Source organism: Meles meles, chromosome 20, assembly GCF_922984935.1.
Source record: "Meles meles chromosome 20, mMelMel3.1 paternal haplotype, whole genome shotgun sequence".
Lineage (NCBI taxonomy): Eukaryota > Metazoa > Chordata > Mammalia > Carnivora > Mustelidae > Meles > Meles meles.
This window is the reverse complement of record NC_060085.1, coordinates 13,467,431-13,489,772: the sequence shown is the minus strand read 5'-3', so window position 1 is coordinate 13,489,772 and position 22,342 is coordinate 13,467,431. Positions and strand designations below refer to the sequence as shown.

Genomic DNA, 22,342 nt, shown 5'->3' with positions numbered 1-22,342 from the left:
CGCTCCTCGGCCAGGAAAGGAAACGGTACCACAGGGCCAAACCTGTCTTTTCACCGTGCTGTGTTGAGGCCTCTGGACTCGGAGTCCACATGGAGCCGGGACACAGCCACCCGCCTGCCTGGTTCAGTGAGGGGTAAATGGTCCCCTTGGCGGAACACCTGATTTGGTAAATGCCAGATCTGCCCTCTTGTGCCCGCACTGCTGACGTCACTGACGACCTGCTCCATTTTATCTCTGACCTGCCAGGGCCCCTGCCTGGTGCTGAGGCTGAGTTCTGGAGTGGGGATGGAGTCAGGTCACCCTACACAGCCTGCGTAGCTCCCATGTCACACACACCCCGTAGCTCACAAGGTCCCAAACGATTTGCCCATCACGTCCCTATCACCTCCCTGTCCCCACTGCCTCCTGCTCTGCCCCTTGCTTACTCTGCACTGGCCCCATCTTGTGCCCTGCAGGCCCCCTGCCTTTTTCTAGCCCTCGAGGCACAGTCTGGCCTCCCAGCCTTTGCATGGGCTCACATGACCTCCTTCCGGGCCCAGCTCGCCCAGGGTCACCTCTCTCCTCCCTTACGCCTTCCTCCTTGGGCATGCCTGCTGTTCTCATGGGCACCTGGCTCGCATACGAGGACCGCTGCTTATTCTGCGGCCTGCCTCCTCATTACCGGGGTAACCCTTTGTGTAGGTTTAGGCCAGCACATAGCCTGGGGCCTAGAACGGTGCCCGGCACACAGCAGACATGCTCACAGTAATCTGCGGAAGACACGGATGATCCAAACAAAGGAGGCAAGACATACGGGGTACACAGCGTTAAAGAGAAAAACACACTTTGTGGCTGATCACTCTGTAGTTTTTAAAATGTTTGCATGAAAAAACGACTGTACGTATATACAGAAGAAACTGGCTGGCTATACGTGTTGGCCCAGGGCCAGACTGCACAACCCCAATTAATTTCTTGCTGATAATCTCAGCAATCATCCAAGAGGAAGAAGAACTGAAATGTACTCAGCAGGCAAAGCCCAGACAGCCTTTCGGTGAATCTGCATGGCAGTAAGGTGACTGCGTCAGCCTTTGAGTTAGGAAGTCGGGGGGATCAGCCAGAGGTCAGAGGCCAATACTTTGAGATGGGTAGGCCCCCCACCCCTCCCCCCGCAAAAGTACGGTCTAGGGTCCTGTGGAGGGACAGACTACAGCACACCAGGTGATGTGCCATTTCTCAGCGATACAAAGACGTGAGCTCTCGGGCCACTAAGGAACCTTGAATGTCTGTTACTAATGGAAAGAAGCTGGTCTGAAAAGGCTACGGCCGGAATGAATCCAACTCTGTGGTATTCGGGAAAAGGCAAGAGACACGGATGCATCTGGTCCCAAGACCCCCAGAGTGAGGCATGCTCTGTGGTCACTGCCACCGCCCCTGCGTCCAGAAGGCTCAGCCACAGTGTTGCCCATGGCTTGAGTCTGGCCAATGGGGACACTGGACGGAGGGTCTAGTGATGGAGGGAGCTTCCTCCCCCACTGCCTTTATGGTGATGCCAGGAGGCCCCCTCCCTCGGCGTCACTGTCCCCTGGCCCCCAGGCCTGCGTCCTGCCTTGCTGGCTGCCTTATGTACCAGGGGCTCCATCACCGACAATACCTAGCTGTGAATCGCTCAGTTTAGACACATCACCCTTTTCTTTCTGAGAGCGGGAGTATAGACTGCTATCCCATAGGCATCAATCATGTATTAATCGGGGCCTCCCCACCTACATTCTGATGCTTTGGAATCAGGGGACCGGGCTGAACTTGAAAAAGGACTGCCCCTCCCAGGGCTAGCTAACCACTGTGTGCTCTGCATCTGCAAACCAGCCATTCTGGAGCCCACCCCCCACCACCACATCTGTTCTCAGGTTGTCGCATTCTGGGCCACTAGCTCCTACCCTGATCACCCCAGGGCCAGGTACCAGACCACCAGGACAGCCCCCATTTCCCAGATCCCTAGAATTATTCAACTGAGCCAATCCTAAGCCTACTGACCCCGGCTGACCCGTTCCTTCCCATGAAAACCACGGCGAAGACTCTGCCCACATTTCCCCTAGCCGGCTGGCACCCCACCAGCCCCGGTGCTCCCGACATGGCTTGCTGAGTGCCCCCCACCCCCCCGTGCCTTCCAGTTTCTAGGAAACCGAAAGTGAGCATAACCAACTATCTGCCCGAGGGCGGTGGTCTCACTGGACCAGAACGAGAACAAAACCCAGGCTTTCTAAGGCAGAGGGCTGGCCCCTCCCCGCAACGACCCGGCTCACCTCCAGCACAGGGCCGGCGCCCAGGATGGTCCTCTCGACACCGCTGGCGTAGCCCTTCTGGCTCAGCGCGGTGAGGCAGTGGATCAGGAAGTTGGTGCTCTGTGTCTTGCCCGAGCCGCTCTCGCCCGAGATCACGATGCACTGGTTGACCCGCTTCCGGAGCATGGCATAGTAGGCCACGTCGGCCAGCGCGAACACGTGCGGTTCCAGCTTGCCCAGCTGCTGGTTCTCGTACATCTTCACGTACTTGGGGTTGTAGATGGGGAGGAACTTGAAGGGGTTCACGGCCACCAGGATGCTGCCCGCGTAAGTGTAGATCTTCTGCTGCAGGAAGCGGTGCCTGAGGTTTTTCAGGAGGTTCTCCTCCGTCAGCTCGGGGAGGTTGCATAGATCGTCAAAGTCCGCCTGCTGCCGGGGCAGGAGGCCGCGCTCCACCAGGCGCCGGGTGGCTGTGGCCTGGGCCACCAGCTGCATGTGCACGTACTTGATGGTGCCGTCCGCGTTGCGCTCCTGCAGCAGGAAGTAGTAGCCGTCCTCCTGCGGGTGCTCGTCCTGGGCCCGCCGGGGCCACAGCAGCACGCGGTGCACGGGCGAGTCGTTGGCATCCAGCACCCACTCCTCCCCACCTGTCTCCTTCACCTCCACCAGCACGTAGCACTTGGTGCCGTCCAGCTGCAGGATGGCGACGGCATCCTGGATGACGTCGGAAGTGGTGCTGTCCTTGGTGGCGGTCACGCGGCACGAGGCCCGGCTCTCGCTGGTGGCCAGCTGCGGGTAGATGCGCAGGTGGTAGGCCGCCTGCCCCGCACGGCCGGAGCTGCCTGCCTCGTTCACACTCATCCTGCCGGCGGCCTGGCCTCAGCATGCCTCCCGGGCTCGGGGCGCGCGTCCTGGAGCTGGAAGGGAGGGGGTGGCACGGTCAGAGTGGCGGTGGAGGGGGGCGGGGGGGGGAAATGGCACTGATACCCAACCCCTGCCCCCGACAGGACTCTGTCCAAAAGCAAAAAGAGCAGAAAAGCCTCTGTCTGTCCCTAAATGTGACCCAACCTACAGTTTGTGACTCTTGGACAGTGACATCATGAGACTTCCTGCCCCTCTCTCCGCAAAAGACCAGACTCGTCCCCTGGAGTTTGCTCCATCCCAACCCCTGTTTTTGCCCCCACCCCCCACCCCAGGGTCAACCTCTTAGATTTTCAAGGCTATTAGCCATGACCACCTCTTGGTCAAGCCCTTCCCAGCCCACATCCTTCCTAGCCTCTTCTCTCTGACAAAAACCTCCCCAGCATCTCCCAAGCTCCCCTGTGGGCCTTGATTTTGTCCCCAACACACATGCGGGGCAGCAGGAGGCATGCTGGGTTGAGCAAGACTGAACCCGCCCGGAAACTCAGGAATTCTGAAACTCCAAGGGGGGGGATTCATCAGGGAGAGCCTCCAAAAACTGGTTTGAGAGAACTGCTCAGAGTGCATTTGCTTCTAGAACCCATGCCCTCATTCTAATCGTGACAAGACTATCAGACAGACCCACACCAAGGGCATCCTGCTGGACACCTGGCCAGTCTTCCCCAAGACTGCCAAGGTCTTAAGCAACACAGAAAGACTGAGGAAGTGTCCAGACAGGAGGAGACTGGAGAGGCGTGACACTTTAATCCAATGGGGTTCCCTGGATGGGGTCCTCGACCAGAAAGAAGATATGAACAGGAAGAACCGGTGACAGCCACATAACATCAGGGGGCCGGTGAAGAGCAGCAAACCAATGTCCCTCTCTTCGTCGGACAAATATGCCCTGATTGTGTAAGGTGTTTGTAAGATCATCTAAGATTTGGGGAAGCTAGGGGAGGGGTACAGGGGACTCTGTGCGGTCTTTACAACTTTTTGTAGCTCTAAAATGACTCTGACATAAAAAGTTTATTTAAAAAAAATGCATTTGCGGGTGCCTGGGTGGCTCAGTTGGTTGGGCAACTGCCTTCGGCTCAGGTCCTGGTCCCGGAGCCCCGGGATCGAGTCCCACCTTGGGCTCCCAACTCTAACGGGAGTCTGCTTCACCCTCTGACCGCTCCCCTCTCATGCTTTCTCTCACTGTCTCTCTCTCAAATAAATAAATAAAATCTTAAAAAAAAAATGCATTTGCTTCTTAAGACATTGCAGGAAAAAGAAAATGCAGCCAATGTTTCCAACAGTCTATTTTGTGTTTTGGAGTCAGAGACACAAATGCAGTGTGGGTCCCGTGTGGGCTCAGTGTGGGCTACCCAAGGTGCAGCTGAGGATACAAAGATGAACCAGACCTTGGTTCAAACCCCAGCGGGAGCGGCTAGTATGCAAATGTGAGTGTGTCAACCACGCAAACGAGAAGTTACGACCCTTGAGAGCCAGAGAAGGCTTTAGGAGAGTGGCAACATCTAGGAGGGGTTCTGAAGGACGAAGAGGAGTTCGTTCAACAGGAGGTGAAAGGAGGGAAGAGGGTATGGAAGGCCCACTCCTTGTTCATGTGGATGGTTTTATTGGAAATGCAGTCCATTCATTTACATAGCATCTCTGGTTGCTTTTATTACAACAGCAGTGCTAAACAGTGTTGACGGGCTGTGTAAGCTTAAGGCCTTGAAAGCCAAATGTACCTATTTTCCAGTCCTTTGCAGAAAAAGTTTGCTAGGGGGAAAAAAGAAGTTTGCGGCCTTGGACCCTCGACAGAAGCATGACTCAGCAGAGGAGTGTGAGGGGTGACTGGAGGCTGAGATGCTTCGGATTCTGGGAAACCAAGTCCCGCAGCGGGGTTTGGAGGGTTGGGGAGGGGAAGGCTGAACAAAACTACCCATAAGGAAGCTGTTATGAGAGAGCCCGTGGCCGGCTGTAGACAGTGGCAACAGGCTAGAAGGTCGGGGGAGGTGGAAATATTTATTTTTTAATTTTTTTTAATATTTACTTTTTAAATTTTTTTCCTAAATTGAGAAATTTTGGTGTGTTTTCTTCCAGTTTAGCAGCTGTTACATACCTGTTAACAAAACTCGGATTGTTCTCTATGTGATGCATTGGTACACACCCATGTCATAAAACATATACCGAAACATATTTTTAAATGCCTTCCTGGCATGTCACTGGACACACAAATCGTGAGGCATGGGATCCTTCTGCTACCAGTGGGCAGCTGGTTTTGATTTCTTGGGCATGCATCCTTACGCACACCTCTGAGCATTTCCTTGGGGTTGTTGCATTTAAGCCAGATAAGCAGATCGACAGATACAAACGTTGCTAAATGCCTTCAAACAGACACAGGATAAGGCAGACATGCTATATTAGATTACTTAGATTACGCAGCTCATCTACTTTGGATATAACTTAGGCAATTTCTTTAAAAGTTGGTTATACAACTAGATGTGACCCAGCAGTTCCTCTCCTAGGAGTTACTCAAGAGAAATGAAGACGATGTCCCTACAGGGATTGTACACGGACGGCATTTGTGGCATTGTTTCTAAGAGCTCTACACCACAAACAACTCAAATGGGTATTGGCCCACGAATGGAGGAAGACACTGGCCACACGATGGAACACTACTCAGGTAGGAGAAGGGACCAACCTCTGATCCTTGCAACAGCACGGAAGCACACGGAACAACTTCAGAATCTGCGTGCTGAGTGGAAAAAGGATGACAAAAAAACAAAAACAAAATATACAGACCCAACAGTTCTGCTCCTAGGTATACACTTAAGAGAACTGAAAACAGGTGTTCAAAGAAATCCTTGCACATGCATGTTCATAGCAGCACAATTCACGACAGCCAAAAAGGTGGAAACAACCCAAGTGTCTACCAGTTGATGAATGAACAGAACCTGGTCCCTCCTAAAGGAATATTATGCAGCCATAAAAAGGAACGAAGTCCCGATACCCACTACTATTTGGACGGACCTCGAAAACATTGTGTTGGGCGCCTGGGTGGCTCAGTGGTTTAAGCCGCTGCCTTCGGCTCAGGTCATGATCTCGGGGTCCTGGGATCGAGTCCCGCATCGGGCTCTCTGCGCGGCAGGGAGCCTGCTTCCCTCTCACTCTCTCTGCCTGCCTCTCTGCCTGCTTGTGATCTCTCTCTGTCAAATAAATAAAATCTTAAAAAAAAAAAAAAGAAAACATTGTGTTGAGTGAAAGCAGCCAGACACAAAAGGCCACATGGTGTAGGATCCCATTTAAACAAAACGTTCAGAATAGGCAAATCCATTCAGACAGAAAGCAGATGTGTGGTTGCCAGGGGCTGGAGAAGGAGGTGGAGGGAATAGGAAGTGACTGCTAATGGGGACGGGGTTCCTTGTAGGGGATAAAATTGTTCTGGACCGAGACAATGGAGGTTGCACAACACCAACAACGTACAAAACACCACTGAATCAAACACTTTAAAATGATGAATCCTATGCTATGTGAATTTCACCTCAGTAAGTTTTTTTTCAAGTTTATTTATTTTTAAGTAATGTCTGCGCCCAAAGTGGGATTCTAACTCGCGACCCTGAGATCAAGAGTCGTACGCTCTTCCGACTGGGCCAGCCAGGCAGCCTCAATCTCAATAAAGTTTTAAAAGTATGATTCCACGTATGTAGAATTCTAGAAAATGCAGGGTATAGAGACAGAAAGTCGATCAGTGGCTGCTTGGGGGCAGGGTTAGGCAGGGATGACATAGGAGCCCTGGGAGACTTGTTGGGTGACGAATGTCTTCACCATCTCGGGTGCGGCGGTGGGCTCACGAGTGTTTGCACGCGCCACGATTCGCCAAATTGCACACTTTATTTATTTTATTTTTTTTTTAGATTTTAATTTATTTATTTGACAGATAGAGATCACAAGTAGGGAGAGAGGCAGGCAGAGAGAGAGAGAGGAGGAAGCAGGCTGCGGGGCTCGATCCCAGGACCCTGGGATCATGACCTGAGCGAAAGGCAGAGGCTTTAACCCACTGAGCCACGCAGGTGCCCCCAAATTGCACACTTCAAAGAAGTACAGTTCGTTTACAGCATATCAGTTACAGTTAAGAAAGCTCTTTTTGAAAATTACGGGGATTATGGAAGAACCGAGTCCCCCAGGGGAGCCTCTTTTAAAAACTTCTTGCTCTCTTTCCAAAATGCCCAACCCCTGAGCCCCATCAATGAGCTCTTGGGATGCCGCGGCATGGAGACTGCCAGGAACCCGTATCAGGTGTTCAAAGGTGACAGGCGGGAGCTGCCGGCCTGGCTGTCCCCTGACCTAACTAGTGCTGATCATAGAACCTTCGCGGGCAGCACCGCACAGCTGTGGAAGGTGGACAGTAGATGCTGCTACTGAGCCAGGTGAGAAATGCAGGGGCCCGAACCGTGGACATGCGCCTTCACCACGGCCACGCGCGCGCTCACGAACACGTGACTCGTGCAGATGCAGACACACGTGGACATGTATGCCCTTTTGCGCGGATACACCCAAACTCGTGTGCACACACACACCAAAGCCCAGACAGGGACGCACGCACATGCGGCTTCATGTGAACACATCCACATGCGTGCATGCGGGTACACACAGGGACACGCGTGCACACACATACACGTGCACAGAGCCCGGGCTGCAGGCAGAGCTGGCCCCGTCTGTGACTTGCACTTGTGGAGACACGGCTGATGGGCACCACAGCTGCTGGAGGCCACATGTGGCTCACCGACTCCGGGCTCTAGGCTGTCTCATGTCCAAGGGTGGAAATGTGGGTAGTGGGAGGGTCGCACAGATGCGCCTGTGTGACTGGCCTGAGTGAGGAGCTATCAGAGCCCCTGATCCAATCTTGTTCCTGCTCCAGAGACCTCCCCCACCTGCCCCGGCGAGGGCCTGGTCAAGTTCAACATGGCCAGCTAGATTCAACCCCAGCCCCGTCCTCCAGGGTCAGTCAGTCATCAGATCCCCTTGCAGCCCCACAGGGGATGTTTGTGGCTCTGGGCCCCTTGGTGTAGGGAGCAGAAGACAGCCCCGTGCTCAGAGACTGGGGGCCAGGCAGGCAGTCACAGGACCGGCTGGTGCCTGCCCCACCCCCCAGGTCAGGAGGAAGGAGATAAGACCTGCTCAGGGGGGCTGATGACTACCAGGACTGCAAGGAGGGCTATAACCGAAGAGTAGGGGTAGGCAGGACAGACAGCATCTGGGGTCCCCTGCAGGAGTCCCCACAAGGCCCACCATGTCTACCACGTCTGTATCCCGGGAAATTCCTCTGCCTCAGACCTGTCTTGGGGCCCTCCCCGTCCAGTCTGGCCTCATGGGGGCCCTTCTCCCTAGGGAGCCCACACTCTCCTTTCCCCTCTTCCTGAATGGTTCATCGGAAGGATGATCCTCCCCATCGAAACAGTTCTCGTGCTTTAAAACCGAAGACACTAATAAACCCTCTTCCCCACTCAGGGTAAAGCCTGGTTCCCTCCTCTCTTCCACATGACTTGCAGCCAGCCCTTCCCACCCCCTCCAGCCCCTCAACCCAGCATTCCCTCCCGCTACAAATACCACTGTGCCTCTCCCCAAAGATGCCACCATGCTCCCACCAGTCACATCTGCCAGCCACCGGCCTCTCCTGGTTCTGTTCCAGGCCAGGGACCACCGCCCCCCTCAAACAACCCTGACTCTGTCCCTGGGGCCTATCCACTCTGCTGCACACTCCCCGGGGCCACGCTCCACTTCCAGCCCGCCATGGGCCACCTCTCCCACCCCTAAACACCCAGAAGGCTTGTTCCCTGTTCCCCCTCCCACATCCTCCCTGACCACATCCTGACGACTGTCACCGTGTCCCCAGAGCTGCCCTCTCTTCTCCCCAGCCAATCAGAAGGGCCCCTAGGTAGAACGTCCTGCCTCTATCCTCTGGGCTGCTGCAGGGGAGCCCCTGAAGACACTGGTCTAGATGTGCCCGGCCTGGCACAGAGCCCCTTTCTACCCAACCAGGCCCAGGCTCAAAGATTAGACCCTGCAGGCTTCTCCAGGCCCACCAGGGAGAAGCTGTCCAAAGCCCCTGACCCACAGCAGAAAGTCTGGTTCTCCTTGCCTGGGCTGTGTCCCAATAAGATACCCACCAGGCCTTCACCACAGGCCTGGAGAGCTGCCCACCCCTCCACTCCCAGGTCCCCTGCCCTCCCTTTCCCTCATCCACACCTCAGATGGGGGGCCCCACCCCACCTGGCTGCCTCCCCTGAGTGCTACTCTTGTCCCCTTAGGTCAGAACGCCCTCCGAGCCCCCCCCCCCCCCCAGTCCCAGGACAACTCTGCTCTCAGTGCCAAATTTTAGGGCTCACTGTGTCACTGAGAGCAGAAGCAGAGTTCCCTCACTCCGCAGGTGGCACCATTTCCCCGACAACACTGGGCTGACCTGATCCCCTGTGCACTCTCACCGAGATCCCCCCAGCACAATCCATTCTGCCAAAGTGACTTCCTGAGAGACCCACCCAAGGGAGAGGTCTGCCCGGAGCGGTATGAGCATGCCTGCCTCCCAGCTTCCTCGCTGGCACCAAGTGTTAATATTTTCTCAACCCCCAGCCATCCGTGGGCACACAAGAGCATCCTGTCATTGACGTTCCTTCGACTGTCAGGCAGGGCTTTTAAAAAAAATTGTGTGCGCTGAGCAACTATTTTTCTGTTTCTGTTAAGTTGTTTGTGTCCTTTGCCCACTTTTTCCCGCTAACTGTTTTTGGAACGGCTCTTTGTATAGGAAGGGTATTAATGGTTTTTGCCAGGGTCAAGGGCAATTTGCTTTTACTTAGGGTATCTCTGGATACAAATAAGGATTTTCCAGGCAGTCAGATCTGTGGGTGATTTCTTTCATGTCTGCTGCCTACTCCTCTCTGAGGTCTGATTAACACAGAACTAATATTTTTGGTTCGCATCCCCCTCCTTCCCTGGATTAATTCTTTACATTTAGGCTCTGATCCAACTGGAAAGTATTCTGGTGGTGTAGGAGTTTCCTAGGGCCGCTGCAATTAAGTACTGCAAATTAGGTGGCTTACTACAACAGAAATTTCTTGTCTCACATTTCTGGAGGAGTCCAAAATCAAGGTGTTGGCAGGCAGGGCTGGCTCCTCCTGGAGGCTCGGAGGGAGAATCCGTCCCATGCTTCCCCTAACTTCTAGTAGCTGCTGGCAACCCTCAGTGGTTCCTTGGCTTATAAATGCAACACTCTGACCTCTTCATCCATCATCACGTGGTGTCGTTTGTTTCTGTGTCTTTTTTATTTAAATAATTCAGTTATTTATTTGAGAGAGTGAGAGAGAGAGAGAGAGTGCGCGCGTGCACATAAGCAGGGGGGAGGGGTAAAGGGAGATGGGGAAGCAGACTCCCTGCTGAGCAGAGAGCCCGATGCAGGACTCAATCCGATGCAGGACTCAATGCCAGGACCCTGGGATCATGACCTGAGCCAAAGGCAGATGCTTAACCGACTGAGTCATCCAGGCACCCTCGTGTCTTCTCTCCTCATAGAGACACCACCTACTGGATTCAGGATGAGTTCCTCTTGAGACCTTTCACTTATCATACCCGTGAAGATCTTCTCTCTCATCAAGGTCACATTCTGAGGTTCCAGGTAGACATGAATTGGGGGAGACAGGAGTCAACCCAGGATCGTGTGGGAGGTGAAATGGGGATCCAGGCGATCTCCTTCAATAAAGAATCCTCTCCCCTGATCAGGGAGCCTCCTCAATTTGTTAAATACAGTATATTAAGTTATATTTACACATGGGGGTCTGCTTCTGGGCTGCTGATGCCTGCATGGTGCCATGATGTTTTGATTATCACAGCTTCAGGGGACATTTTTTTTTTTAAAGATTTTTATTTATTTATTTGACAGAGAGATATCACAAGTAGGCAGAGAGGCAGGCAGAGAGAGAGAGGAAGGGAAGCAGGCTCTCCACTGAGCAGAGAGCCCGATGCGGGGCTCGATCCCAGGACCCTGAGATCATGACCTGAGCCGAAGGCAGCGGCTTAACCCACTGAGCCACCCAGGCGCCCCTTCAGGGGACATTCTTAAACAATGACATCTCTCTTGAAGGGACTACGCCGTTTTCTCTGGCTTCCAAGCCCCGCCTTCCATCACTGAGTCTCAACGGAGCCTGAGACCTGGAAGTTAGTCACGCTGTGGCTTCAAGGTCCTGGTCACAAGTGGATGTGAAACCTGTGCTCCAAGAATCCCCAGACTGTGCCCAGAACGAAAGGAAGTAGGTCTGGAACTGGGAGGGCAGGTCCCTGGACTGCGGGGGACAGGGGGATGGGACGAGGGAGCGCGGGGGCAGCTCGGCCAAGTGGTAACCACAGGCTGTAGCCATACTGGGGGCAGCGGGTCCTGAAAACCCACGTCTTCATCTTTCCTCTGAACCATAACACCATTCCACCCTTCAGCTGATGCTCACCAAAGCACTCATGGTGTGTGAAGGGGAAGCAAAACCCATCTCCAGACGGATGGGACCAGTCTACCCAGACCTGCATGGGTGACCCGTGTCCTCGTCACCCAACAGAGGCCAGGCTGGCAGACTATAAAGCTGCCCATGGAAAGAGCCAAGAGGTGGAAACAAAATGCCTGTCAGAGGATGAGTGGATAAATCAAATGTGGCCTAGACAGTGGACTATTACTCAGCCATAAAAAAGGAACGAAGCCCTGACTAACACAAGCTTGGCCATGGGTGGACCTTGAAAACATGGGGCTGAGTGAGAAGCCAGATGCAAAACGCCCCATCGTGTAGGGCTCCATTTACGTGAAACGTCCAGAACAGGCAAATGCATAGAGACAGAAAGCAGACAAGTAGTTGCCGGGGGCTGGGGGAGAGAAGGGAGTGACTGCTCATGGGGATGAAGTTTCCTTTTGGGGGGAAGGAACTGTTCCACATCTAGACAGAGGCAGGGGTTGCACTCCATCGAGTGCGAATCCATTTGATGTTACTAACGCTAATTCCATGTGCGTTTTACCACAGCCAGAGAAATTCCTGCTGAAAAACCTACACCCTGGAAAAGTAAAAAGGTTCTGCAAACACCACACTTGCATACTTTCTGCCCTTTGAAACGTTCAGGGCCTTTGTCTTATATGTTCTTGGAGAAGGAAAAGGCAGGCAAAGCCGGTGGGGGTTGTGCGGTGGGAGGGAACGACACAACCAAAAATTAGGCCCTGAGGGTGAGTGGGCAGGCGTGAATGAGCTGCTCTGGAGGGGCCTGGCCAGGCCCGGTGCTCAAACATGCAAGGTTCTGCCTGTCGGCCTGGCGAATAATTCGGAATTCACTGGAAAATAAGGCAGATGGGGGCCTCCAGAAAGTGTAGCGTAGCTGCTTGGTTTATATAAGGCCATAATTTGAAGCCGCATGTTTATCAGATGAAATCATTCTCAAGCTAAAAGGAGAAGGCCAGCATTATGGCAGAATCATGTAGGAAGCACTTAGAATTCTGTGCGTTTCTACTTTCCAACGCATACTTCCTTCAGTCTGGGGAGACTTTTGGAGAAGAAACGATTGTGTGAGACGCATGATGGTAAAGACGTACGTGCTGAGGAACAGTCACCTGCTCCGGTGGGGGACTCATGTACTATTTCTCAGGGGCGGCAGCTCAGAGCTGGAGGGCAATGGGAGGTCTACACTGGGGTGATGTGGCCACACGCCGAGAAATGCCTGGAGCCTCCAGCAGCTGGAGAAGGCAAGGAAGGACCCCCTCCCACCCCTGGCCCTACCTCTGGATCCTTTGGAGGGAGCAGGTTCGCACTGATGCTTCAATTCTGGACTTCTGGCCTCCAGAACTTTGAGAGAATCACTTTCTATTGTTTAAACCACTGGGTTTGCGGCCCCGGCTTGTGGCAGCCCCAGGACAAGGATCCAAGTGTCCAGAGCAGAAGGTACCATATGCTCTGAGCAAGGCTCTCATCAGGAAGGACCACTGTCTTTCTTCTGCTTTAGTCTGCGTATCCCCAAGAAGCCCATCCCACACCCTTGTGGGACATGACAGTCCCTTGCTTCCCTGAGTCCTCCCCTCCAAACCTTCCAGTCTTGCCCAATGGGTCTGGGCCCTGGAGACAGCCCCTTCCTCAGGCAGGTGCTAGGGGCGGTGTGTTCCATTCAGACAGCTTTCTCCCTGGGGTCTCTGACTACCTCCCGGGCCCCCTCTGAAACAGAACAGGCTATCATCTTTCATACATTTCCTATCGTTCTTTCAATGAATGTTGCTCCAGTGCTAGCCCTGTGCTCGGCCTGGGGGGTGGACACGTGGAAGTGAAGGAGGCCAAAGGCTTTTAGGGAACTTGACAACAAACCAACCCGTGAGCAGAGGGGCACTTGCAATGGGGAGAGCACTGGGGTAAAGGAAAAATCTGGTATAGCATTCGACCAGTGATTATCGCCCGAGGGCAAGTCTATGCTGCCCCAGCGGACACCTGCCTCTGGCTAGAGGCTGGGGACATTCTGGTTGTTGCTGCTGGGAGAGTAGGGAGGTGCTGCTGAAGGGAGGCGACCGGGGACGCTGCTCTATACCCTACAGCATAGAGGATGGCCCCCGCCAAACAAAATGACCCCCCCCAAGACGTCAGCAGCGCCACCATGGAAACGGAAACTGACCAGGGGAGGGTGGGCATTCTGGACGAACCAGGAGGCAAGGAAGAGCCCAGAGAGGACAGTTGCTGAGGCTAGTGCAGTGAGAAGGGGCAGATGGACTGAGCTCTTGGGGAGGGCGGCTGAGCCCAGGGCGGTGAGCGCCAAGGGCAGGGGCAGCTGGAGCTGGCCTCAGAACAAGGGGACCAGTGTGGCCAGGAGGGCCGAGGCTGGAGGGGGAGGGCCCGAGGTCAGGAAGGTCAGATCCCACAGGGCCTTGTGAACGTGGGACAGAGTTTCAATTTTCAGGCAAGTCTGATGGGAGCCTGGCTGGCTGGAGGCATCGAGAACCGGGACGAGAGTGACATCTGGAAGGGGTCAACCAGGCTGTAGGGGGCAGGTGGGCCATGGGGGGGCTGCGGGTCCCCGACTCTAGCGGGGGCCTGGGACAGGGAGGGAGAGGATTGACGGTGGCCAGGCCAGTGGGACACAGGATGGCTCTGGTTACACGAGGAGGGCAGATTTGCAAAGTCTTGTGGGGGGGGGTGGATTCATGCCTCAGGTCCTTCCCTGGTGACCAGTGGGCTCCCTAAATGGAGACTCAGAAGTCTCCCAGGCAAGAGGGTTTAGATAGGCAGAAGAGACCCCTTTAGGAACCCCTCTCCAAATCCCACAATCCACCTGTTGCCATGCCCAGGTGGAAAGCCACCTTGAAAACCTCCTGTGGGCAGCCACGGTGACCACACCCAAAAGCTCTGCTTGAGACCCCAGCTCAGGAAAAACAAGGGAAAGGGGCCCACGGAACCCTGCTCTGCTTTTAAAGGTGGTCTGGATCTTCACAGACCTCAGGCAGGGCTCCAAGGGGGATTCTGTGCCAGCCTGATCGCAAGGGACAGAGTGGGCTCACTCCTCAGCCGAAATGCCCAGCACAGTCAGCCACTCAGGTCCAGGGGAACCCCCCCACCCGGAGGACAAGTGTCCTGGGGACTTGGGGAGCAAGTCATGCTTCCCTGGCTGCCTCAGTCCTGGAACCTGGAGCAAAGCAACTGTTCGCTTGACTGTTCCTGAGCGCTCTGCAGACTGCAGACTCTCTGAGCTGTTATCACCTCAAAATCCACGGCGCTTCCCACCGGGGGGGGGGGGGGGGGAGGGGGGCGCTTGGTTCTGGTTTCTTCCACAACATCCCCTTCGCCTCACCCCTCCCCAGAGGCCCCAGGGCCCACTGTCTTTAACTTCAAAATGGCGTCTTGGTCTGATAAGACTCTTCCTTCCTTTTAAGACGACTTACTGAGGGGGAATCCACATACCACACAGCTCAAGCGTTCGCAGGGTGCGGGGCAGCAGCGTGGGCTGTGTTCAGAGACGGGGACCGTCACCACCACACCCACTCCAGAATATTCCCCTCTCAGAAGGAGAGCCTGGACCCCTTGGTTACCCCTCTGTCTTGTCAACAAGACCCTCGAGCACATCCTCATTTTCTGTTCCCGTGGAACTGCCTGCGTCACCGGCCCCACTCTGTGCCCCCAACACTTGTGGCTGCAATGTGGGGTCCTCGGGCCCCCAGGGTTGCCTCCTGTCCTCCACCTGTGTCCCTGGGCCTCATGGTCTTCACCTGGGCCGGGACCCCTCCTGGCTGCATAGTCTAACCTGTGGCCTGGCTTCTGCCACAATGATCTGGTTCCACTTTTCCATCCAGTGAGCTCTCCCAGGCAGCCCTCAGCCCAGGGTTCTGCCTTGTCAACATCTTTGGTGACGGCCACCAACTGGTTCCCCTCCCAGCCTATCCACACATCATCACAAAGGCAAGGGGTAAAAGGGTCCCTGCGGGCCAGCCACAGGCTTGGCACATGGTGTCTCAGTGGCTCTTCTTGCCCTAGAGCTTAGCATTCTTTCTAGAGCCTCAGCATTCTTTCAGACCGGCTCTCTCTCCCAGGCCAACTGTGGCCCAAGGGGACATCTAGCAATGACTAGAGACAGTTTTGATTGTTCCGACTAGGGGAAGGGGAGCTACACTGGGGTGGGGGTGGGGGAGTGGGTATAGACCAGGGACACTGCTCCGTACTCTATCCCGGAGAACAGACCCCCCAATCCAGAAAATGATTTGGCCCTAGATGCCAACGGTGCTGAGATTGAGTAATACTGTGTTAATTATTTGGGGGGAAGAAAAAGATTTAGGTCCCTAGCTCATGTACACATCAGGATAAAATTCCCCATGAGTTAAATGGTACAAACCAGGCGATCTGTCCTAGTATCTGTGAGTTACAACCTCTCTCCCTCCCTACTCGGTGCATTGACCTGTGTGTGGCATCCTCGGACCTCAACGAGATAACAGAATTATGGAACACAAAGGCGCTTAGGTCCCACAGAACCCCTAAACCAGTCAATCCGGGGTTGACTTTTCTCTAAGGGGACACTTAGCGATACCCGGAGACATTTTTGCTTCTCACGAGTCGGGGGCGGGAGGGCCGCTGCTGGCATCTAGTGGGTGGACACCAGGGATGCCCAAGACCGGGGACGCCCGAGACCTGGGATGCCCATTCAACACACTAGGACACACAGGACAATCTCCACCCCAGACAATGACCCAGCCCCAGGCGTCGCCAATACCCAGGCCGAGAAACCATGATTTAAATAAATAAGGAAAGCAATGTTCACATGCTTCAAGGGTGTCCCCAGGGCCTCCAGGGCATAGGAGACATCAGAAGAATCCAAGCCTGAGTTCCCCTGACTGCACGATATTTAGAATGAGGGAGCAAGAGAGTGGGTCCCCCTCGGGGCTGGACCACCCCGGCTGCCGAGGCCTAGAGAAACCTGCCCCAGCTGAGGCTCCTTTCTCTCCCTGGCAGCTTCCCTATCTTCATCTCCACTCCCTGCTAGGCCAGCAGGCAGACTCCTATGGGACCACTGAGGGGAGAGACTGGCTTTTTGAGGATCTGTGGGCAGGGCTTGGCTCTGGCACTTTCTGATAACCAGCCTGATAACCAGCATCTCCACATGACAGCCAAAGACCGGGTGATCTTTGCTAGCAAGGGCTAGAGACCCTGCTTGCCAGGAAATGAAAGCCCCAGGGGCATCCCGGAGACCTGAGAAGGGCCATCTCCAATCTCATCCTCGGCTCCCTCTGTTCTGCCCATCCTAGGACAGGATGGAGATGCTCAGGGAGATGAGTGGGGAGATTTGGGGTAAAGCCCCAGGGAGCCTGTCGCATATGCACTGGTCTGACTTCTCCTGTGGGGAGGCAGGGGCACCAGCCTCTGAGGGAAAGGACCTTGGCTGGGGCTCATCGGGGGAGCTCTCATGTGGCCCTCTTCCTCCCCCAACAAGCCCTGTGCGGGTCACGAGCTCACTTGGTGTTGTGTGCCTCTCTATGGGCACGACTCCTGACATGTGCACTCAGAGCAGAGAAGCAAGGGCTGTTCCGTTCTCGCAGTATCCCTGAAAGCCAGCTCTGCACCTGCCTCGTTAACACTTTCCACTGAAGGATTTCCAGACCTTCCAGAAACTTCTTTTGTCCAATCACCTATGGCAGCAGCTGGTCCCGAAGTCATTTTGGTTTATTAACAGAGTCGCTTTTAGATCCCCTCCCGTGACCATGGCAACACGGAGGACAGAGACCTCCACATGCCTAATTATAAACCTTAGCCAGCCCCCAGGCAGGCACACATAGTCTCCCAGGTCTGGCTCTAAATACATCCCTTGTAATGTCACATGAGACCCGCTCCCCCCCCCCCCCCCAGCAGGGTCCTTGCCTCTCTATCGTCATCCCAACTATAAGAACATGTGTGGGATCTGGAATGTTCCTACTGGGACGTTCCCAAAGTTGATGTGGCCAACTTGCCCACCGCCCTTAAGATGTTTATTTTAAAAGAGTAAGACTAAACAAAATGAACTCTATTGGTGCAATTATTTATCCAAAACTTCTTCACTAAATAAGAATGCAATTTGTCCCTTACCCAGTATGAGGGGCTGACGTGGGTCCCAACCCAACCCCACGCCCCCATTTGTTATGTTGAAGTCCTACTGCCCCGCAGCCCAGAATGTGACTGTATTTGGAGACAGGATCTTTAAAGAGGTGATTCAGTTAAAATGCAGTTATTAGGGTGGGCCCGATCCGATAGGACTAGTGTCCTGACAAGAGAAGATGCGGACACAGGCACGCCCAGAAGGAGGACAGTCTGGGAACACAGGGAGAAGATGGTCGACTACACGCTAAGGAGGGAGACCTTGCAACAGAAGCTCCTCTCAGAGAAAACCAACCCTGCCAACACCTTGATCTTGGACTTGTGGCCTCCAGATTCACGAGACAATAAATTCCTGATGCTTCAGCTGCAGGGTCAGTGCTTCTTTGTCCCAGTGGCCCGGAAGGCTCATACACGCGGCAGTGACAGTGATGCAGCGCGCATGGCGGGGTCCCCTCGTACACATAACAATCCCGTGGAGCAGGGCAGAGCTGGGTTATGAACGAGTGAGTCAGACCCGGACAGCTTATTCATTGCTCCGACTAACCCACAGGCCGAGCCTTTGAATCACTACTTTATTTATCATCGGGCAGGGGCGCAGGAAAGTCTCGACGAGGAAATGAGTAGAATCCAGGCTCACCGGCTGTGTTTCTGAGACATGTCTAATCTCTGAAGCCCCTTCTGGGCCAAAGTGAAAAGAGGTGAAGTGACAGGGCCCATCGGGGACCCGGTGCTGCTCAGACAGAGCCCTTTGTTCTGCGACTCTGTCTGTCCCGGATGAGGGCAGAGAGAAGGGCCTGTCTTGCTCTGCAGGGAGGCCGAGCAGGGGCTGCCTGGCACAGTTGGTTGGGGATGCTGGGCACACAAAGGCCTGGTGGATGGGGACCGGTGGGGGAGGGCAGTGCCCAGACGGGGTCGGGCGGCCCCAGAACGTGCTGTTTCCTCCCACGGAGTTACAGCAGCTATGTCTTGGTTGGGGAACAAGCAGAGGAGGACGCACGAGGAGCAAAAGTTAGGCAGTCTGTGCTCGAGGAGCGGCCAGCATCTGCGGCCACGAGGGCGAACAGGAGAAGATAATGTGCCTTCAGGAGCCGCACTGATCTGGGGCCCCCGCCAAAGGAGCACTCGAGAAGAGATCTAATACCTCTAATCTCGGAAGAAAAGCAACAGTTTGTTCTGAGACGAGGGATGATTCCTGCAGAAATCCAGGTCAGTCGTAAGACAAAGAGAAAGACAATGGCATCTGCTGTCCTTGTGAGCGAAGAGGGCCCTGGCTCACCTCTCATTCCTCCTCTGCTCCCCGTTCTTGGGGCATGTTGCCTAACTCCCCCTCAGTCCTCTCCCAGTGCTGCCTCCTTTTTGTAATCAGGACTCTGGATTAAGAATTGACCAGAAGGCAGAATTCAGTTGGTGGCCACTCTTCTCCACGCCTGCCCTTGGCAGCAGTTCCCTGGGAGCTGACCATACACCAAAGACCCACTGAGGCAGAGATAGGCCTCAGGCAGTAATGAGATTTCACTGTGGAGAGGTGGTTCTGTGCCCTAAGAGACACACAGCCACATCTGGGGACATTCTGGGTGGTCACGACTCAGGGGGTGTATGCTATTGGCGTCTATTGGGTGAAGACAAGGGATATTGCCTGATGTCCTGTAATGGGTGGGATGGCCCCCACAGCAAAAAATAACCCAGCCCCAATGTCAATGGTGCTGCAGTTGAGAAACTGTGCTCCCGCAGTTTGGTCTTTGCTAATTTGAGGTTATTAATGATCCTTCATGTTTCTGGAAAGCCCAGGGAGCCATCTCTGGTGTCGCCACCTGTCTGAGCCTCAGTTTCCATACGGAGAAAGAACCAGGACTGCTTGTCGTGGGTTGGCAGAATAGAAGAGATGGGTATAAAAGTGTCCATCACAAAGGATGCTCAACAAAGGGGAGAGCAGGGCAGTGATCCCACGCTCATGCAATTCCCTCTTCCTGGCTTGATTTAACTCCTCCATATCCTTCGAGGCCTGGCTTGGACCTTGCCACCTCTTCCAAGGAAACTTGCCAGAATCCCCCAAGCCCTGAAGCTTGCACTAGCCATTCCTGATTCGGTCCCACCGCCTCGGTTGCTGCACTGACCACTCACTCTGCATTTCATTATTCCAGTGGGAGGGAGAACACCAGAATGTCCCTCCTCCAGGTCATGAAGGCTCATCTCTGTCCCCAGGGCCCAGCCCCCAGCGCTGGAAGGATCAGCGCTTGCTGAATTGAACTCCTGAGCCCACGCAAGACACAACTTGGGAGAGACAAGGAAAGGGAAGTGGCAAACTAACAAGCCTCTGTCGGGGACAGAAAATAGATCCTACAGCCAAATAGAAAGGGGACATTCCTGAGTCTCTACCCTCTCCTCTGAGCCAGAAGTCTGGAACTGAGGGAGAGTCTCACTCAGGGATTTCTGAGCTGCACCGGAAAGGTGCAGCTAAAGCTTTGGGAACAGGTATAACGTGCAAAAGCAAACGTGGAATTTGTGGAATTTTCCATGCAAAAGATAAAGGAACAGTAAAAAAGGTTGTTTTTGGATACAAACCATATAGTGGAAAGCTGAACCCAAGTGGGATCACTGCAGTAGGGATTCACTATATAAAACACGAGGGGGCTGTGTGCCAGAGACGCTAAGATTGTCAAGATTGGGTTCTAAACCTAAGAAATGCTAAATGAAGCCAATCCATTCATTTTGCAGGTGAAGAAACAGACGAGATTGACGGGAGGTTGGGACTTCTGACACGAGAGCCTGCCCAGCTGCACTTACCGGGAGACAAGCACCAGGGCCATGCAACCAGAAGATTCCAGTTCTGTTCACTCGGGGGTGTCCTAGCCAGGGCAAGGCCATACTCAATGTCTGTAGGAGGCATGACTCTGGGCTCTGATCATGTGCCCTGGGGCAAGCAAGGCCAAAAGCTACCTTCCATAAGGGCCAGAACATTGTGGAAGTAAAGGAAAAAGTTACTCTCTCTATGGCCCTCTTTACATTCAATCTATCCAGATTCATTTCCTGAATGAGCTATAAACCCAGGCCCCCCAGCCCTTCTGGCAGATCCTGGCTGGACAAGGATCCCCACGGTTAGGAAAGAAGAGAAATTAATGCTGATTAAAACTGCCCAGTGCAAGGCTCTTGCCAGAGGCGGGCCCATCAGACGATGAAACAACTTCCCAGCCCAGCTGCCCAAGAGGCCTCCCACGGCTCCTGGATGCTGTAAGAGTCTGGAGACTCCAAGACCAGAATACTCCTCAGAAAGGTAGGAGCTGGGACCCTTCAACTCTAAGACACAGTATCCCCACCAGCTCCCACCTCAGACAAAGAGGTGCAAGAATGGCTTTCCCTTAAAGACCCCTGGCCTATCAGGCGCCCGGGAGAGAAGGGAGAGCATGCAGGCTGACTGCCCCGTGGCTGCGGGCTGCCCTGCCTCTCCCTGGCTGAGCTCACAGCCACCGGGGGACAGATTTCCTGTATGTCGTTTTACCCATTTAAGTCCAAGGATGCAACTCTGAGGAGGTGGTGACAGCCTAGCACACGCGGGTGTGTGCACACCCACTCCCCTCCCCTCTCAAACCCAGTTCCGGCCCCAGTGAGGTCTGGAGTCTCCTTCCTTGCTCCCTGGGACCCCCCCCACCCCCCACCCCCGCTGCCGACTCCAGCCAGCCCCATTTTAGGAGCACGGTTTCCAAGTCTGGAATACCAGAATACCAGCCCAGAGGGCACTGGGACTTGTGGGGGTTACCCAGCAGCCGGGGGTGAAGTCAAGAAACATGAAACAAGAGAAAGGGGGACCCAAAATCCCATGGGCAGCATCCCGACATCTGTACCCTGCTACCCTGTCCTTTCCTCTCCTTCTCAGGGGGGTGCTGAGTTCTTGCCATGACTTTTGTCCCCCTCTCCCATCCCCCCTTGCCCCCTTCCCCATTCCGTGGCCCACCACACCAGTGGGTTCAGACCTCCAGAATTTGAGCACCCACAGAACCCTAGGCGCGTCCCTCCCCCAGTAGCCATTCGTCTACCCCTTCAACCGAGGGCAGACGCCCCCAGGCCATCCTGTAACTCTTCCCCCAATCGCACCCCGGCTGTCCTCCCACCGGCTTTGCCCCACGTCCCCCGCCTGGGCCTCTCAACCCCGCCTCCTTGCCTTTACCCCTCCCAGCCCCGTTTCCTGCGACCCCCCAACTACCACTAAAGCCACGTCCTCTTCAGAGAAGCCGCTCAAAGCCACAAGACCTGCTCCCTTTGCATCCACAAACTCCCTCACCAGGCCCATTCCATCAACTTTCTCCTAAACCGTCCCGCTCCCACTCCGTCTCCTACAACCCCTTCACGACCCCCAAGCTCGTTCCCGCTCCCTCGACCCCAGGCTTCGCGCCTCCCTCCATTAACCCTCAGCTCTGTAGCCTACAAGGCAACCCGCGAACGCGAGCTTCGAGATCGAGCCCCCAACGCGCGGCCGCCGCCACTCACCTGGGCCTCCGACGCCGCGCGCCGCCGGTCCCGGGCCGGCTCCCCGCCCGGCCGCCCTCCCGACCGCCCACCACTGGTCGGGCCGCTCCGCCCCGCCGCGCCCGCCGCTCC

At 54.8% G+C, this 22,342-nt stretch overlaps 1 protein-coding gene across 9 annotated transcripts in view; it reads right to left on the bottom strand.

Annotated features, from left to right (window-relative positions):
* MYO9B (myosin IXB) overlaps nt 1-22,328 on the bottom strand; it is an 84,171-nt gene extending 61,843 nt beyond the window's left edge. For all 9 annotated transcript variants that reach the window (XM_045989821.1, XM_045989818.1, XM_045989825.1 and 6 more), the window contains exons 1-2: nt 22,232-22,328; nt 2,280-3,175 (exon numbers count right to left, since the gene is read on the bottom strand). In XM_045989821.1, the coding sequence (XP_045845777.1) occupies nt 2,280-3,119 (840 nt within the window). In that variant the 5' untranslated portion in view covers nt 3,120-3,175; nt 22,232-22,328. The remainder of the gene's footprint in view (nt 1-2,279; nt 3,176-22,231) is intronic.
* Nucleotides 22,329-22,342: the final 14 nt, after the last annotated feature.